At 43.4% G+C, this 18,967-nt stretch overlaps 1 protein-coding gene across 1 annotated transcript in view; it reads right to left on the bottom strand.

Moving 5' to 3' along the window:
• ppp2r5eb (protein phosphatase 2, regulatory subunit B', epsilon isoform b) overlaps window positions 1-18,967 on the bottom strand; it is a 96,441-nt gene that overhangs the window by 28,118 nt on the left and 49,356 nt on the right. The window contains exons 4-5 of the mRNA XM_084308596.1: window positions 7,008-7,204; window positions 4,432-4,559 (exon numbers count right to left, since the gene is read on the bottom strand). Coding sequence (XP_084164722.1) covers window positions 4,432-4,559; window positions 7,008-7,204 — 325 coding nt within the window. The remainder of the gene's footprint in view (window positions 1-4,431; window positions 4,560-7,007; window positions 7,205-18,967) is intronic.

Raw genomic sequence — 18,967 nt, 5'->3', positions numbered from 1 at the left:
GGTCACAGGATGAAAGGTCACAAGAGGCACAGCGTAGAGTGGTCACCTCAGGGTACTAATCAGGGTAACTAGAAAATGATTGGCAGGAGGAAAAGGGGGTTTCGTGACTCGGGGTGCATCTGTCCCAAAAAGTATCAAAGGGACTTTTTTTGTGCGGTTCTTGGAGAAGTGAATAAATGTGGGGAAATAAGGACAAAATGAAAAGAAAAAAAATAGGTTTTACCAGGAAGGCTCTCCTTGAGATAAGCATCTCATTTCTAAAGGAGTCCTGGGGAGAGAAGAGAGACCTGACTCTAAGTCTACAGACTGAGCCGGCTACAGACTGAGCAGGTGCAGAGAGACAACGTCAATGGGGGACCCTGATGTAAACAAGACAAACGTCTTTCTCTGGTCTGCATCCCTTAACAATTGTGTGTATTGAGCCGTACTGTATTGTACCCATTCTGCATTCTGTTAAATAAAGTTTTCATTCATTCATTCATCATTATTAGACCAGTATCGTGTTCATCACACCTTTTCTCCCATCCCCCAATTTAGTCGTTATACCAATGTCCCTTCCAGGTCTTGCACTGCCCTACCGTCGGTCTGGGGAGGGTGTAGACTACCACATGTCTCCTCTGTCGGTCTGGAGAGGGTGTAGACTACCACATGCCTCCTCTGTCAGTCTGGGGAGGGTGTAGACTACCACATGTCTCCTCTGTCGGTCTGGAGAGGGTGTAGACTACCACATGCCTCCTCTGTCAGTCTGGGGAGGGTGTAGACTACCACATGTCTCCTCTGTCGGTCTGGGGAGGGTGTAGACTACCACATACCTCCTCTGTCAGTCTGGAGAGGGAGTAGACTACCACAAGCCTCCCCCGATACATGTGGCGTATACAAGAAGAGCTGCTTCTTTTCACCTGACAGCTGGGAGTTTCACTGGGAGAGAGCGTAACGCATGCAGAGGTTCACGCCATCTCCCCACAGATCCCCCTCCCTGCTGAACAAGCGCCTCGATGGACCAGTAGGAGTCGCTATTGCTCCTACCGCACTGGCTTCCAACCCACGAACACTGCCAATTGTGTCGGTAGGGACGACCGACCAAGCCGGAAGGTACCGCCGACACCGGGATTTGAACCCCGGGTCTCTGTGGTGATAGATGAGTGCTTAGACCGCTCCACCACCCAGCTGCACCAATACCCATGCTTCTTAATATAGTAGACAGCATGATACCCACACATACCCCAACCAATCACCCTCCAGGATCCTCCCGTGAGAAATTGTGAAACGGTGGTGCTAGCTACCGGTCATGATATTAACCCTTTCACTACCACACTACAGATGGGCGTGGTAGTGAAAGGGTTACCCTTCTGTAGTGTGGCAGTGCAAGGGTCAACCCTTTGTCGTGCTGCAGTGAAAGGGTTCGCCTTTTGTATTGTCGCAGTGAAAGGGTTAACCCGTTGGCAGTGTGGCAGTGAAAGGGTTAAACGATACTTTACTGACGTCGTCCATTGAATACATCAGACAAAAGAACCTTGGCCGGCAACATTGCCAATCCCCGTTGACTCAGAAAGTTGCCCGTGTATCATTGCGGTCAACTACAGTATCAACTCTATGCCATTATAAGCCAGGGGAGAAACCCAAGGGATCTAAACAAAACGTGCTTCTTTCCATTAAAAGGGGCCACTTTGCAGATATTCAACCTTAATCCTGCTGTTCCGTTGTGAGGAGGACACTATTTCCTCAACTCCTTTCAACTGTAGCTGGTCCAACTGGAGGACAGTTGAAGAGATAGATGAGGAAACATCTCCAGTTCACTAGAGGTCTACAGTTCACTAGAGGTCTACAGTTCACTAGAGGTCTACAGTTCACTAGAGGTCTGTAGTTCACTAGAGGTCTGTAGTTCACTAGAGGTCTGTAGTTCACTAGAGGTCTGTAGTTCACTAGAGGTCTACAGTTCACTAGAGGTCTGCAGTTCACTAGAGGTCTGTAGTTCACTAGAGGTCTACAGTTCACTAGAGGTCTACAGTTCACTAGAGGTCTGCAGTTCACTAGAGGTCTACAGTTCACTAGAGGTCTACAGTTCACTAGAGGTCTGTAGTTCACTAGAGGTCTACAGTTCACTAGAGGTCTACGGTTCACTAGAGGTCTGTAGTTCACTAGAGGTCTACAGTTCACTAGAGGTCTGCAGTTCACTAGAGGTCTGTAGTTCACTAGAGGTCTACAGTTCACTAGAGGTCTACAGTTCACTAGAGGTCTGTAGTTCACTAGAGGTCTGCAGTTCACTAGAGGTCTACAGTTCACTAGAGGTCTGCAGTTCACTAGAGGTCTACAGTTCACTAGAGGTCTACAGTTCACTAGAGGTCTACAGTTCACTAGAGGTCTACAGTTCACTAGAGGTCTGCAGTTCACTAGAGGTCTGTAGTTCACTAGAGGTCTGCAGTTCACTAGAGGTCTACAGTTCACTAGAGGTCTGCAGTTCACTAGAGGTCTGCAGTTCACTAGAGTCTGTAGTTCACTAGAGGTCTACAGTTCACTAGAGGTCTACAGTTCACTAGAGGTCTACAGTTCACTAGAGGTCTGCAGTTCACTAGAGGTCTGTAGTTCACTAGAGGTCTGTAGTTCACTAGAGGTCTACAGTTCACTAGAGGTCTACAGTTCACTAGAGGTCTACAGTTTACTAGAGGTCTGCAGTTCACTAGAGGTCTGTAGTTCACTAGAGGTATGTAGTTCACTAGAGGTCTGTAGTTCACTAGAGGTCTGTAGTTCACTAGAGGTCTGCAGTTCACTAGAGGTCTGCAGTTCACTAGAGGTCTGTAGCTCACTAGAGGTCTGTAGTTCACTAGAGGTCTGCAGTTCACTAGAGGTCTACAGTTCACTAGAGGTCTGTAGTTCACTAGAGGTCTACAGTTCACTAGAGGTCTACAGTTCACTAGAGGTCTCCAGTTCACTAGAGGTCTACAGTTCACTAGAGGTCTGTAGTTCACTAGAGGTCTACAGTTCACAAGAAGTCTACAGTTCACTAGAGGTCTGTAGTTCACTAGAGGTCTACAGTTCACTAGAGGTCTGTAGTTCACTAGAGGTCTACAGTTCACTAGAGGTCTGCAGTTCACTAGAGGTCTACAGTTCACTAGAGGTCTACAGTTCACTAGAGGTCTGTAGTTCACTAGAGGTCTACAGTTCACTAGAGGTCTGTAGTTCACTAGAGGTCTGTAGTTCACTAGAGGTCTACAGTTCACTAGAGGTCTACAGTTCACTAGAGGTCTGTAGTTCACTAGAGGTCTGTAGTTCACTAGAGGTCTACAGTTCACTAGAGGTCTGTAGTTCACTAGAGGTCTGTAGTTCACTAGAGGTCTACAGTTCACTAGAGGTCTGTAGTTCACTAGAGGTCTGTAGTTCACTAGAGGTCTACAGTTCACTAGAGGTCAGTTCACTAGAGGTCTACAGTTCACTAGAGGTCAGTTCACTAGAGGTCAGTTCACTAGAGGTCTACAGTTCACTAGAGGTCTGTAGTTCACTAGAGGTCAGTTCACTAGAGGTCTGTAGTTCACTAGAGGTCTGTAGTTCACTAGAGGTCTACAGTTCACTAGAGGTCTACAGTTCACTAGAGGTCTACAGTTCACTAGAGGTCTACAGTTCACTAGAGGTCTGCAGTTCACTAGAGGTCTACAGTTCACTAGAGGTCTACAGTTCACTAGAGGTCTGTAGTTCACTAGAGGTCTACAGTTCACTAGAGGTCTGCAGTTCACTAGAGGTCTGTAGTTCACTAGAGGTCTGTAGTTCACTAGAGGTCTGTAGTTCACTAGAGGTCTCCAGTTCACAAGAGGTCTGTAGTTCACTAGAGGTCTACAGTTCACTAGAGGTCTACAGTTCACTAGAGGTCTGTAGTTCACTAGAGGTCTACAGTTCACTAGAGGTCTACAGTTCACTAGAGGTCTCCAGTTCACGAGAGGTCTGTAGTTCACTAGAGGTCTACAGTTCACTAGAGGTCTACAGTTCACTAGAGGTCTACAGTTCACTAGAGGTCTACAGTTCACTACAGTTCACTAGAGGTCTGCAGTTCACTAGAGGTCTATAGTTCACTAGAGGTCTGCAGTTCACTAGAGGTCTGCAGTTCACTAGAGGTCTACAGTTCACTAGAGGTCTACAGTTCACTAGAGGTCTGTAGTTCACTAGAGGTCTGCAGTTCACTAGAGGTCTGTAGTTCACTAGAGGTCTGTAGTTCACTAGAGGTCTGTAGTTCACTAGAGGTCTGTAGTTCACTAGAGGTCTGTAGTTCACTAGAGGTCTACAGTTCACTAGAGATATTAAGTCTGATTATCACATGTCCTCCTCACAACAGAACTATAGGATTCAGGTTGAAAATCTCCAAAGTTAGTAATTTTTTATTACAAATCAACATCTATAAAAAGTAAACACGGGATATGAACGACTACAGAATACACACCAGACGTGGTCAGAGCGCTCTCTGTGGTTACCTGTAAGTGTGGCCACGAGGCCTCGAGTGTGGGTTCATCCTCCTCCGGGTCGAACTCGTTACTGTCGCTGGGCGGAAGGGTCCGGAATATGTTGTAAGACACCTGAGACCCCAGACACAGGAGACATCATCACTCAGTCATACTGTACATTCAACCTTTAACATGTAGGTTAACTGTGTGTTCTCTGTGTATGTCTTCTCTGTGCGTGTATGCATTTCTGGTGGTAGTAGAAGTAGTAGTAGTAGTAATAGTAGTAGAAGTAGTACATTTACATTTTGTCATTTGGCTCACACTTTTATCCAAAGCGACTTACAAGTCAACAGGAAGGGTACAACTCTTTCAGCTGAGTAACAATGTTCATCAAACAGTGCTGAAACTAGGGTGGTGCAGTGTTGAGTGCATAGTTGTAAAGACATAGTAGAGTAGGAAGAGTGCATGATAGAGGACAGTAGGAAGGTTATTATTTTCGTTTCTTTTTTAAATTTCAAATATTGATTGAATAAGTGTGTTTAGTAGTAGTAGTAGTAGTAGTAGTAGTAGTAGTAGTAGTAATAGTAGTAGTAGTAGTAGTAGTAGTAGTAGTAGTAGTAGTAGTAGTAGTAGTAGTAGTAGTAGTAGTAGTGGTAGCAGTAGTATTAGTAGTAGCAGTAGTAATAGTAGTAGTAGTAGTGGTAGCAGTAGTAGTAGCAGTAGTAATAGTAGTAGTAGTAGTAGTAGCAGTAGTAATAGTAGTAGTAGTAGTATTAGTAGTAGCAGTAGTAATAGTAGTAGTAGTAGTGGTAGTAGCAGTAGTAATAGTAGTAGTAGTAGTATTAGTAGTAGCAGTAGTAATAGTAGTAGTAGTAGTAGTAGCAGTAGTAATAGTAGTAGTAGTAGTATTAGTAGTAGCAGTAGTAATAGTAGTAGTAGTGGTAGCAGTAGTAGTAGCAGCAGCAGGGGGCAGGCATGCTCCCTTTCTGTGTGTGTGTGTGCGTTTGGAAAGACCAGATGAAGTATACCGGTAGTATATTTATAGTAAATGTACTGAGGATGGACAGATAATGTTGATATTTAAACATAAAAAATACAATACATATTAAATGTATTCATGAATCATGGTCATCATGCAACATAAAACAATTGCAGGAATGGTTTGGGAGAGGAAGGGGTTTTAGGTTGCGTGTTGTGAGTTCCAAAAAAAAATTTCTTAAAGTTTAAAGCTAAATATATCAAAATGTGGCACTTTACAATGAACAGGAGGTATATTTGTATTAAAAACAATAGATTGTTTTTCATTTAAATGTCTGGAAGAGCTCAAATTTAAATGTCAAATGATATTTCCATTGCCTTTTTTTGTTGTTGATCTACTGTTACTGATTGTGTTAAATTGACATAATATCATCTCATATCGATCGCAGGCACCTGAATCGAATCGTATCGTGGCAGACTTTGTGATATAGGAAAATATCGTATCATTGTCCAAAGAATCAATATCGTATCGTGATGAAACTGGTGATTCCCACCCCTAAGTAGTAGTAGTAGCAGCAGTAATAGTAGTAGTATAGTAATAGTAGTAGCAGCAGTAATAGTAGTAGTATATATGTACATACTGAACACTTGTGTCTACGTACTTGACTTCTATTTTATACTTGCTATACTTATTTTATACTTATCTATTTTTGTCTAGCACAGTCTCTGGAGTGTAACAGAAAGAAGCATTTTGTACAAAAGTATTCTGTACTTCTGTATGACAACTATTAAAGAAACTTGAAACTTGAGTAGTAGCAGCAGTAGTAGTATAGTAATAGTAGCAGCAGCAGTAGTAATAGTAGTAGTAGCAGTAGTAATAGTAGTATAGTAATAGTATAGTAATAGTAGTAGTGGTAGCAGTAGTAATAGTAGTAGTAGTAGTAGTAGCAGTAGTAGTAGTAGTAGTAGTAGTAGTAGTATAGTAATAGTAGCAGCAGCAGTAGTAGTAGTAGTAGTAGTAGTAGTAGTAGTAGTAGTAGTAGTAGTAGTAGTAGTGGTAGCAGTAGTAGTAGTAGTGGTAGCAGTAGCAGTAGTAGTAGTAGTAGTAGTAGTAGTAGTAGTAGTAGTAGTAGTGGTAGCAGTAGTAGTAGTAGTAGTAGTAGTAGTAGTAGTAGTAGTAGTAGTGGTAGCAGTAGTAGTAGTAGTAGTAGTAGTAGTAGTATAGTAATAGTAGTAGTGGTAGCAGCAGCAGCAGTAGTAGTATAGTAATAGTAGTAGTAGTAGTAGTAGTAGTAGTAGTAGTAGTAGTAGTAGTAGTAGTAGTAGTAGTAGTAGTAGTAGTGTGGTAGCAGTAGTAGTAGTAGTAGTGGTAGCAGTAGCAGTAGTAATAGTAGTAGTAGTAGTAGTAGTAGTGGTAGCAGTAGTAGTAGTAGTAGTAGTAGTAGTGGTAGCAGCAGTAGTAGTAGTAGTAGTAGTAGTAGTAGCAGTAGTAGTAGTAGTAGTAGTAGTGGTAGCAGCAGTAGTAGTAGTAGTAGTAGTAGTAGTAGTAGTAGTAGTGGTAGCAGTAGCAGTAGTAATAGTAGTAGTATAGTGGCTCCTCACCATCTTGACGACCTCCGGGTAGGCCTGTTCCGTCAGGTAACCTCTGCTGACGGTCACGTAGTCCACCAGCTCGTTGAGTGTGGAGCGCTTGTACTCCTTCATCTTGAGGTCGGACAGCGTGTCCATGAAGTCGAACACAGTACAGCACTGCTGTAGCTTCTTCAGGAACAGCTCCGGCTGCTCCTGTGCCGGCACGTCTGAGGCACGCGAAACAAACGCACACAATCCCATACATACACATGAACCAAACGCACACAATACAAAACACAAACACAAACACAAAGGGGGGGAGAGAAGAAACGTTGATAAAAGTCAGTAAAGTTGATCCAGAGACCTATTCATCACAACCCAGTGTTATATCGATACAGCGTTATTATTGCTGATATTATAATCGATACGCTGATCACCAAGTAGATATTTAAAAAATAATAACGTTTTTCCATCAGGGACATCAGTTGAAAAAAGGTAATAAATCTCAATATTTGTCTATGCCGTGACTCTAGTGTGGTGGTGGTATGGTGTGCTGCGACTCTAGTATGGTGGTGGTATGGTGTGCTGCGACTCTAGTATGGTGGTGGTATGGTGTGCTGCGACTCTAGTATGGTGGTGGTATGGTGTGCTGCGACTCTAGTATGGTGGTGGTATGGTGTGCTGCGACTCTAGTGTGGTGGTGGTATGGTGTGCTGCGACTCTAGTATGGTGGTGGTATGGTGTGCTGCGACTCTAGTATGGTGGTGGTATGGTGTGCTGCGACTCTGGTGTGGTGGTGGTATGGTGTGCTGCGACTCTAGTGTGGTGGTGGTATGGTGTGCTGCGACTCTAGTATGGTGGTGGTATGGTGTGCTGCGACTCTAGTATGGTGGTGGTATGGTGTGCTGCGACTCTAGTATAGTGGTGGTATGGTGTGCTGTTTATTGTTGTTTATTGTTTAAAAGGATCCCCATTAGCTGCCACCTAAGTGGCGAGCTAGTCTTCCTGGGGATCCACACAGAAAGACAACACAAAACACAAAAATACATGATACATATGACTAGGCCTGCCACAATAACATATTTTGCTGGGCGATTAATTGCCCCCGAAAATATCGCGATAAGCGATATTATTGCGACCGGTTAGAGAATTTTTTTTTGAGAAATTTATTTCCCAAAACTTTTATTTTGAAGCCCACCGCTCCGTCTTTTCCGGTTTTAGACTTTTAGTTTGAAGCCCACCGACCGGAGCGGAAGTATTGTTGTTATTATCCTAGCAGCATCTCGTCCGGTTCTGTGTTTTTGAGCTAATGATAAAACAAATGTTGAGATTGTTGGTGAGCAACTAACTTTAGGTTAGTTTTAACGTTAGCTACTAACGTTAGATGCAGCTACTACAGGCAATCAACGATGAGGAGGAAGCGTCAAAGCCGTATAGAATAGAATAGCCCTGTGGTGCGTAGGCACGGGAGCGCAACTCGATTACCTGTTATAATAAATGTATTCATGTTTAACTTGTCCCCGTGTCCAGTCCTTTGACTAGTCCCACCCGTTCATTGTAAACAATGATGCATGTAATTGTATTAACGTTATTCTGTGTTGTAGCTATGCTATACGTTGTATTTCGTTTGTTAGCTATTTAGCTAATGTTGTTGGCATTGAATGAGCATCAACACTAGATCTTTAATCTTTATTTAGCAGTCCAGTTTCTCCGGGCAGTAGCGAGTAACTACTTGGGTCTAAAAATAGCTAACGTTACACTACAAAGAACGCTATTTGGTTAAAAGGAGCAACACTATTGAGAAATGTAGTTAAGCTATATGTGACGTGCTCTCACAGAATCAGTCGGATGTCGCAATTGCTCATTTACATAGAATACACCTTTTCTGTCAAACCGCGGATTTTTTTCACTTTTTTTTCTTTTCTTTTTTAACATTATTCTAATAAAACAACACCTTGGCTTTCATAATATGTATATATTATTTCTCATTTCGACTGGGAAATATGATTTTGAAGCGTAGCAATGAGAGATGGGGGGAACAATAATAATAATTAAGTCGCAGTTTTACTGAAGCGTCTCCTCCCGTCTCGCCCTGCCAATCTTCTCTGACACATGACACAGCATGGCAACAAGAATAACTATGAATGATAGGCTTGTTTGTTTGTTTGTGTGTCTCTTGATTGTCCAATCAATGAGTGTTGCTATACAAGTCGCGCGAAGGAGGACTTCTGTCAGAGCTCACGGTCAAGTCAACGTTATGTTTATGCTGGCCCAGCCAACACGTTAACGCTGGTATCGATCGGTCTACACTCTAGTTCAAGTTCAAGTTCTTTAATAGTTCTCTACATCTGTATCATCTGTTTTCTTTTTAGATTTGTATTCTATTTTAGTTAATAATGGCATCCCGCGATCCGGACCGGGGTGAAGAAGAAGTAATCGCTCGGCTGTTAAACAGCAATGCGGTGCTGTCTGCAGAGTCTGGTGATAGATGGCGCCAGCTTATTAGTGATTATTTTTTTGCACCGGGACCTGATCATATTGATATTAATAAATCAGACTCGGACTCGGACTCATCCAGTGACACTGAGACCTCAGATTCAGACTCTGTGGGACCGCTGCAGCTCTCGGTCTCGGATAGTGATGAAGAAGAGACAAGCGAGATGGAGCGAGATGGAGAACCACTTTTTTTAATAGACCCGACAGCTGGAGTGCTTCAAAGACTACAGGGCGAATACGCAAGTGTTGAGGTTGGATGCAATCTCGAAAAGGCTCGTTTATTTGCTTGTACCTGCAAGCTTAACAAAGGGCAAGCCTGCTGTACGCGGTTTACTCCTGAAGATATGGTGAAAATGCGCGACCAGATTCAAGAGCTGACTGCCGGTAAGAACTTATCCACTTTGCGAGAGAGAGAGAGAGAGAGAGAGAGAGAGAGAGAGAGAGAGAGAGAGAGAGAGAGAGAGAGAGAGAGAGAGAGAGAGAGAGAGAGAGAGAGAGAGAGAGTGTCTATCTCTCTCTGTATCTGTGTGTGTCTCTCTCTCTGTATCTATCTCTCTCTCTGGTGTATACCAGCTTGTTGCTGCAGGGTTTGAATAGTTACTAGGTGAAAGAAATAACATGTGAAGATGTCAAATTATTCTATTTGCTCCGTGTGTGTGTGTGTGTGTGTGTGTGTGTGTGTGTGTGTGTGTGTGCAAGAAACAGAGCGAGTGAGTGAGATAACTTGATCAACTTCAGAACTGTAGACTGTGATAATGCTGCACATAAATTGTGTGTGTGATGTACATGTATGTTTTTAACTGATGGCAGTGAATAACGGTAATTTTGGTGTCATGTCCCAGGTGAAAAACACATGTTCCTGTTAGGAAAGATTAGCAGCACCATGAACCTCTCCAAAGACACTTTATGTTCCAAAAGGAAAGATCAGAAGGAGAGGACGCATCAGAGGACGTCTTATTTCATAGATGGCCAACAAATATGCAGAGAAACATTCAAGTTTCTTCATGTGTAAGTATTATTTTTGTATTAAAGACATTACCCGGTACTGGGTCCAACTTTAAAAGCATGCTGTAACATTGCCCAACAATACATTTTCTGAAAGCTACAAGTGTTTTGTTTTAGAATATAATCACCAATGATTACTTACTCTTGTGACAATGATAAATAAATGCATTATATTCTATTTACAAAAGTTAAAAACTAGTCTAATGTCATTCATAGATTTCCTTAACGACCATAACAAACTCCCCTCTGCATCCTATACAGTTCATTGCTTTGTGTTTGCACAATAAATAGATTGTTATTTCTCACGTTCTTATTTGGCTTAATGTCCATGTTTATGTGTTTCAGAATTTCACAAGACAAGCTCACGGCAACCATCAAATTTTACAAGGAGTATGGTGTGGCTCCCAGGATAAAGAGGGGTGGGGGTCGCTTGGCCAACAAGAAGGTGCTTCTATATGAAGACATCACGAGGATCGTGAGATTCATCAGCAACTTTGCAGATGACTGTGCCATGTCACTCCCAGGACGCATTCCCGGCTTCAAGAGGGCAGACATCCGTGTGCTTCCTACAACGGAGACTAAGTCCTCTGTGTGGCGGAAGTACAAGGCGTCAATGCTTGAAACTGGTGTGTATGTCTTAATATTTTCTTTGTCTTAAGATACTTGTTATTATGACTGCAGACATACAAACAGGTGACACATTTTTTTTTATTATTAAAGGAAACACCAGAAATGTTACATTTAACACACACATAAATTATACATACTCATCTATCAATATTTTATGAATGTATATTTTTTGTGTTGATAAAAATGATTCAAAATGAAAATAAATGCTTTCATTGCATTTGATTGATAGTGTTATTTGACAATAATAATGATTAATGGCTCATTATAAATTAGGCCCTTGATTTGCTTAAGTGGACTACTGCTACTACGAACCTGTCTTATTTTATCACTGTGTGTTCACTGTTCAGGTTATCGTGCTGCTGGCAACAGCACTTTCCGGAAGATGTGGTGCCAACTTCTGCCATACATTGTAATTGGCAAACCAATGACGGACCTCTGCTGGCAGTGTCAAAAACACAACGTGGCCATATATCGGAGCTCCAACCTGCCCGAATGTGTGAAGTCTGCCAAACTTCAGAAGCAGGAGGAACACCTACGCCTGGTGGGAAAGGAGCGGGACATCTTACGGGGGATGACCGACAGATGCAAGGTGGTGGTAGAGGATCTCTCTGCTAAGCTTGGCCCTAACCCACCATGCAGTAGAGATGTAACTGTACATTACAGTTTTGACTATGCACAGCAGGTTAGTTTAATTACTGTAATTGAATTATCACCCATTTGTAATTTACAATATTCTTTCATTCAGCTGATACATTTCTTCATTTAATGTTGCAGGTCCACTACCCCAGTGACCCTCTTCAGCCTGGCCCAGTATATTTTCTTGTGCCAAGAAAGTGTGGAGTATTTGGTGTTTGTTGCGAGGGAGTACCCCAGCAGGTAAACTACCTGATCGACGAGGCCCACTGCAGCAGCAAAGGGTCTAATGCAGTGATCAGCTACCTCCACCATTTTTTTGCACACTATGGCCTTGGGGAGAGGCATCTGCAGCTGCACTGCGACAATTGTTCCGGGCAGAACAAGAACAGATACATGCTCTGGTACTGTGCTTGGCGCTGCATGGTGGGCCTGCATGACACCATCTCACTGAACTTCCTCTTGGTGGGTCACACCAAGTTTGCCCCTGACTGGTGCTTTGGGCTTTTCAAGCAGAAGTTCCGCCGCACACCTGTCTCCTGCCTTGAAGACATCTGCTGGGCAGTGAGACAAAGCACAGTCAGCGGTGTGAACATCCCGCAGCTGGTTGGGTTGGAGTCTGGGGAGGGTTTGGTGCCATCGTATGACTGGCAAACCTTCCTATCCCCCAGTTACCGCCCACTACCCGGAATCAAGCGGTTTCACCACCTCCGCTTCACACACCAAAAGCCTGGGGTCGTCCTGGCCAAGGAGTTCCAACACTCACCAGAGCAAGAGTTTGAGCTACTGCGCCCTGATGCAATGGTGAGGCAGGAAGATCCATGTCAGCAGGAGAGGCCAGGACTGGATGCCAAAAGGCAATGGTACCTCTTCGACAAGATAAGAGACTATTGCACTGAGGAGACCAAGGACATTACATGTCCCCGACCTTCTGTCCCTCGGTCAGGTGTGTGTGAGTGAGTGAGTGTAGTGTATGCATTTGTAATGGTGTGAAGAATGATGTTCAGCTACAGTATGTTAGTAATACCGTTTTAGTATTGTTAAATTGTGAATAATTTGGGTCAAGCAGCCATTGTAAATAAAAGTCCTTTTATTTAATGTACAAGTGCACCACCTACAGGTATGAAAAAGTCAAGGCTTTTGTGGTGCGATTCATAATACCGGTGCATTATGGTTAACCTACAGCAGAAAGATGTCTTCAACTGTGAGTAAGATGCTCTGCTCCTCGCTCCGTATAGAAAAACTGTTAATACTATAATTTAAGTGATCACATGGAAAAGTCATCAGTATAATTTTATGACTCACTGTAACTTATGTAGACCACAATTAGTTCGCTGATAATTTGTGTAAATACCTTTATTACTGACTGAGAGGTGACGGAAGTGCACGCTGCTTTTATGCACATGTTGCTAGTTGCTAATGTGCATTTTTCTGTTCTGTAGCTTGATGCAAGCTGGAGCGAGCGACCGACTGTATTGTTTGACCTGCTGGTTGTGTGTGTCCCATTCACGGGTACAGTTATGTGAAATGTTTAGGTTAGTTTAGCTTATAGTTTTGTTAACGTGACTGCTGTTACTTTTTGTAAACTGAGGGTGGCAGCATAACGTCATTGATATCCTTGATGCCATGTTGAAAAATAGCATGGTGTTTGTTGTCTCGGGCCAAGGCGTTGAAAATTACTTGTATGATCTAACGTTAAGTGTGTGTTCTCAGATTTCATCCTATGTACGTGTTTTCCCCATTGAGGGTCCCTGCAGGATATTACTTTTAGATCTACTTGCATGTCCCAGACATTCTGTCCCTCGGGCCAGGTGTGTGAGTTAAAAAAAAAAAAAAAAAAAAAATAATTAATTAAATAAATTTATTCTAATTAATTAACTGAAAACTTTGAAGGCTTTTTTCTCCACAATAAGGTTTTGCTAACATCCGATATGTAGTAACTAACTATTGTAATAACTTGCTTTATATTTGGAGTAGAAAGGTGGTATTGGTATCATTGGAAAGCTAACATTCTCCTCTTTCCATTGGTGTATACATCTCAAAATGTGTTTTCGGGTCAATGTGACTGATTTTGTAAGAGCAAGTCACATATGTGGCGTTGCTAGTGCCCCACGGAGCTCCCGTTCTGTGCTCTGTAGTAAGGCCAGCGGCCCCCCACACGGAGTGACTGACGAGGGGTACTGGTTCCGCCTCATTAAAACAAACGCGCAAATAGCAATTAATCGCGCCCGTCAAAATCATTGCATTAATTTTAATTATCGCGGCAATTAATCGATTTATTGCTTATCGCGGCAGGCCTACATATGACAATCACAATTCATTAACAATGATAATCTAAAAACAGTAAAACATTGTAGTAGACATCTTTATAAACAAGCATCAGAATATTTTCAGAAAAGGTTATTACATTCATGAGTAAATATTTCATTATTACATTCCCTACAGTAGGTATTTCCACTCCCAAACATGAACAGTATTTGCTCACATATTTAAGTAGTGTATTCTTAGGTGGTACTTGAAAGACACTTTGCTATTCAATTTACTTATGTTCAGTGGGCAGTTATTCCAATGACTCTAGTGTGGTGGTGGTATGGTGTGCCAGGCCTCTGGTGACCCCATCACAGAGGTCGCTCTCCTCAAAGCAACAAGGGAGACCGGGGTGATTGAATGGAGTGTGAGAACCAAGGCTTTACAGGGTTCAGTCGTGTTGCGTTTAAAAAAAGGAACACTCCACTCCCAAAACTGCAAACGGACCGAGGACGTCAGGTCTGACATTGACCAAACTTGATATGCATGACCTTGGTGGGCTCTAGGTCAACTCCTGAAAAGGGGGTCAATGTCAGACCTTGCAATCAAAAGTTAGGGGGCGCACTGAAATTATGGCAAGGGTTATTAGCCCCCTAACTTTGATTGCAAAGTCTGACATTGACCCCCTTTTCAGGAGTTGACCTAGAGCCCACCAAGGTCATGCATATCAAGTTTGGTCAATGTCAGACCTTGCAATACACTGTAAGGCACTGTAAGGCTACTGTCCTCCCCCACTTCCAGTGATGAAGCTAAGCTATGCTAACGGAGCGTCTATTCCCAAAGCTAAAATGCACGCACAGAGACAAAAAAGGTATGCATCTTCTTGTCTAACTCCAGGGAAGATGTTAAATAAGCTAATTTCCAAAAAAAGTGGAGTCGTCCTTTAAATAAAGGTTAAAAAATAAATGGAATTGTACGAGACTATGGGTGAGATTATGAGTGCAATTAAATCATCTTAATATTTTGGTGAAATGTTCCTTTAAGGACACAGGAAACAGAGAGATGGCTTTGCTTTCATAAGACCCAGAGAGTTGATTATTTTACCCCTCAAATCCACTCTCCTCCATCCAGGCGGTAATAGGGTGGAAAGCTCAAAATCTCATTACCGGCCTGTGCTTATGAATGAGAAGCAGACAGATCTGTCTATATCCACATGAATAACGAGGGGGAGTGGGGGGGTTGTTTACGGTCACAATGACAGACTGAGCGGGGTTTTGCTGCCGCGGGTTCAAGCCCTGTGGAGGAAGCGCTCTCCTGATCCCCACAACATCCACCTGATGTCCCTGGGCTCTCAGAGAGAGTGGGCGGCTGTTATGTAAGACATAAGCCGCTGTAAAGGCAGGGCAGTATCACTGTGTGTGTGTCTGTGTGTGTGTGTGTGTGTGTGGCAGTATCACTGTGTGTGTGTGTGTGTGTGTGTGTGTGTGTGTGTGTGTGTGTGTGTGTGTGTGTGTGTGTGTGTGTGTGTGTGTGTGTGTGTGTGTGTGTATGTGTGTTAGCTTTGCCATCTTAGCCTAAAAGGTCAAAAGGCGCAGAGGCGTGACACCAGGAGGGAAGGCAACAGTTCACCTTCTCCTTCCGAGTCCAGCTTAGAGATGTTCTCCTTTGAAGACCAGTTTCTATTTTCAGTTTTCTTTTTGTCGACCGATTCAATCTCGGCAGTGGTTTTCAGCTATGTGCTTTTGATAAGATAAGATAAGATATCCCTTTATTGATCCCCTTGGGGGAATTCGGGCATCATAGCGGCATGGGGGAGGGGAGGTACAGGTATGGGCAGGGAAATAGTAGAACGATGTAAATATAGGCAATACAATTGTATCCGATTATATAAATATGAGAAAAATAAACTGTAAACAAAAGGTGCAGATGAGGGTCTGTATGCCCTATCAGTTATAATATATGTTGCAATAATATATAATATATATATTTTTTTAGAATATATACTATGAGTAAAGGTAAACAGTATGCTATACACAAGGGTCTACTCTGCACCCTAATTGGCATGATATACGTGACGTCATAAGTTATAGTCCGTGCCGGTTTTCGTGGTTAAGAGTCAGACGCACTGATGCTAGCCGAGGTTTCGCAGCCGGCTTTAACTTGAACCAAGAACTTACTTTGTCCAAAACACCCTTACTTACTCACACCCTACTGGCTCCAAGCTCTCGCCGGCTCATTTAGGCCGTTTCCAAGCAGGTTAGTTACAAAAACAACACAAAAGGGACCGACTGACTCAGGCAGGCGTCCTGTGATCAGAGCAGGATTAAAAACTTAGTGGAACAGAGCATACTGTGGCGTCTCATTCCAAAATCTGCAGTCATTTATCTGGATAAAAAAAGAGTGACATTAAGGCCTTGCGACCTTCGCTGAAATGAGACCAAATCCTGTTGTTTTGTCAACAAAGATGTTCTCTCTGCAGAGAGACCTGCGGGTACATTTGTTACTAAGTGGTTTGCACATTCAAAACAAAGCCAACGATATACGCACGTGTGTCAACAACAGCGCTGCTAGGACCTGGGGAGCTTGTAGAGGCACACTAAGGCCTAACAAAATAAATTGTTTGGTTCCTGTTGGTTGTCAGTAAGGCCATTGGGTAGGTAGGGAATTTAATTTAAAAAAAAATCCCACGGCGACTATGGATAGGGAATTTTTTTATTTAATTAAAATGTTCACGACAACATGGATGCATGTACTCTGCCAGCATGGTTAATATCCATAATACTAAAGGTTAAAATACAAAGACACTGTACTACAAAAGTACAGATGACAACTAGCTCATTAGCTAACTCTGGCACATTTACATTGAAGATGTTAATTAATGTGCACTGTCCCTGGGTAAAAAATTTAATAATACATTTATTCAGAGTTAATTATATTGTTTAGTACCCAGTCACCCCGAGTCTGTTCCAGCCTGCTGCAGTCAGACGATATACGTGACTGGATTACCACCAAACTCCAGGGTCTGTAGCAGCGCCCATCATCCGTACTCTCACCCAAACTCCAGGGTCTGTAGCAGCGCCCATCATCCGTACTCTCACCCAAACTCCAGGGTCTGTAGCAGCGCCCATCATCCGTACTCTCACCCAAACTCCAGGGTCTGTAGCGCACCTGTCACACTCACCCATCACACTGGACACGCCTTGGCGACAAACATCAAGTCCCACAAATGAGCACATATTGTGTAAGTGTGTTGAAACAGTGAAGTGAGAACAGGCCAGGGTGAGAGAACAGGGTGAGAGAACAGGGTGAGAACAGGGTGAGAGCAGCGCTCTGAGAGAACAGGGTGAGAGCAGCGCTCTGAGAGAACAGGGTGAGAGAACAGGGTGAGAGCAGCGCTCTGAGAGAACAGGGTGAGAGAACAGGGTGAGAGAACAGGGTGAGAGCAGCGCTCTGAGAGAACAGGGTGAGAGAACAGGGTGAGAGCAGCGCTCTGAGAGAACAGGGTGAGAGCAGCGCTCTGAGAGAACAGGGTGAGAGCAGCGCTCTGAGAGAACAGGGTGAGAGAACAGGGTGAGAGCAGCGCTCTGAGAGAACAGGGTGAGAGAACAGGGTGAGAGCAGCGCTCTGAGAGAACAGGGTGAGAGCAGCGCTCTGAGAGAACAGGGTGAGAGCAGCGCTCTGAGAGAACAGGGTGAGAGCAGCGCGGTGAGAGAACAGGGTGAGAGCAGCGCTCTGAGAGAACAGGGTGAGAGCAGCGCTCTGAGAGAACAGGGTGAGAGCAGCGCTCTGAGAGAACAGGGTGAGAGAACAGGGTGAGAGCAGCGCGGTGAGAGAACAGGGTGAGAGCAGCGCTCTGAGAGAACAGGGTGAGAGAACAGGGTGAGAGAACAGGGTGAGAGCAGCGCGGTGAGAGAACAGGGTGAGAGCAGCGCTCTGAGAGAACAGGGTGAGAGCAGCGCTCTGAGAGAACAGGGTGAGAGAACAGGGTGAGAGCAGCGCGGTGAGAGAACAGGGTGAGAGAACAGGGTGAGAGCAGCGCTCTGAGAGAACAGGGTGAGAGAACAGGGTGAGAGAACAGGGTGAGAGCAGCGCTCTGAGAGAACTCTACTGTCCACACAACCTCTCTCTCTCTCTGTTAGGGCTGAGTCCAAATGTTCGAACCTTCGTTCGTTACGTTGGCATTCGAATTCTAAATCAACATTTGATTTTTTAATTTTTAATAAAAAGAAATACATTTTTTATTTTTTTAAATATTTTTTTCTATTCATTCCGTTTAAACCAATGGGGTTTTTCTTCACAGTTGCAGATAAACTAGATTAGGCTACACTAATATTATAGTATTAAAAAAAAAACGATGAGTTATATTAATTAAAGAAAGTTGATTGAATTGATTTAGTTGGGCTGGGGCTTCTCCCTGGGCTGGGGCTGGAAAGTTGATACATACTTAATAAAAAGAAAAATACTAATTTAATCAGATTAATCACTTTATTCAAATTGAGGATTTAGTTTGAGGATATTTATAAAAATCTTTTTTTTATTAAAAACGAAGGTTCGAACGTCCGTTCGAAAAACCCTGACGAAGTTCGAATACAAAAAACAGGCTTCGGGGACAGCCTTGCTCTCTGTCCACCACAACCTCTCTCCTGTGTGTAAATGGTAAAATAGTAAATGGTGCATTTATATAGCACTTTTATCTAAAGCACTTTACAATTTGTTCCTCACATTTTACCCGTTCACTCACACATTCACACACCGATGGCGATGGCGACCATGCAAGGTGCCAACCTGCTCATCGGGAGCAATTAGGGGTTAAGTGTCTTGCTCAAGGACACTTCAACATGCTGCCCGGAAACCTCTGGATTACCAGACGACTGCTCTACCTCCTGAGCCACTGTCATGTGTATATGTGCAAGCTTACGGTGTGTGTGTGTGTGTGTGTGTGTGTGTGTGTGTGTGTGTGTGTGTGTACATGCAGGCAT

Source organism: Notolepis coatsorum, assembly GCF_963971535.1.
Source record: "Notolepis coatsorum genome assembly, chromosome: 2".
NCBI classification, from domain to species: domain Eukaryota; kingdom Metazoa; phylum Chordata; class Actinopteri; order Aulopiformes; family Paralepididae; genus Notolepis; species Notolepis coatsorum.
Note: the sequence above shows the minus strand (reverse complement) of the source record. Positions and strands in the feature narration are given on the sequence as shown.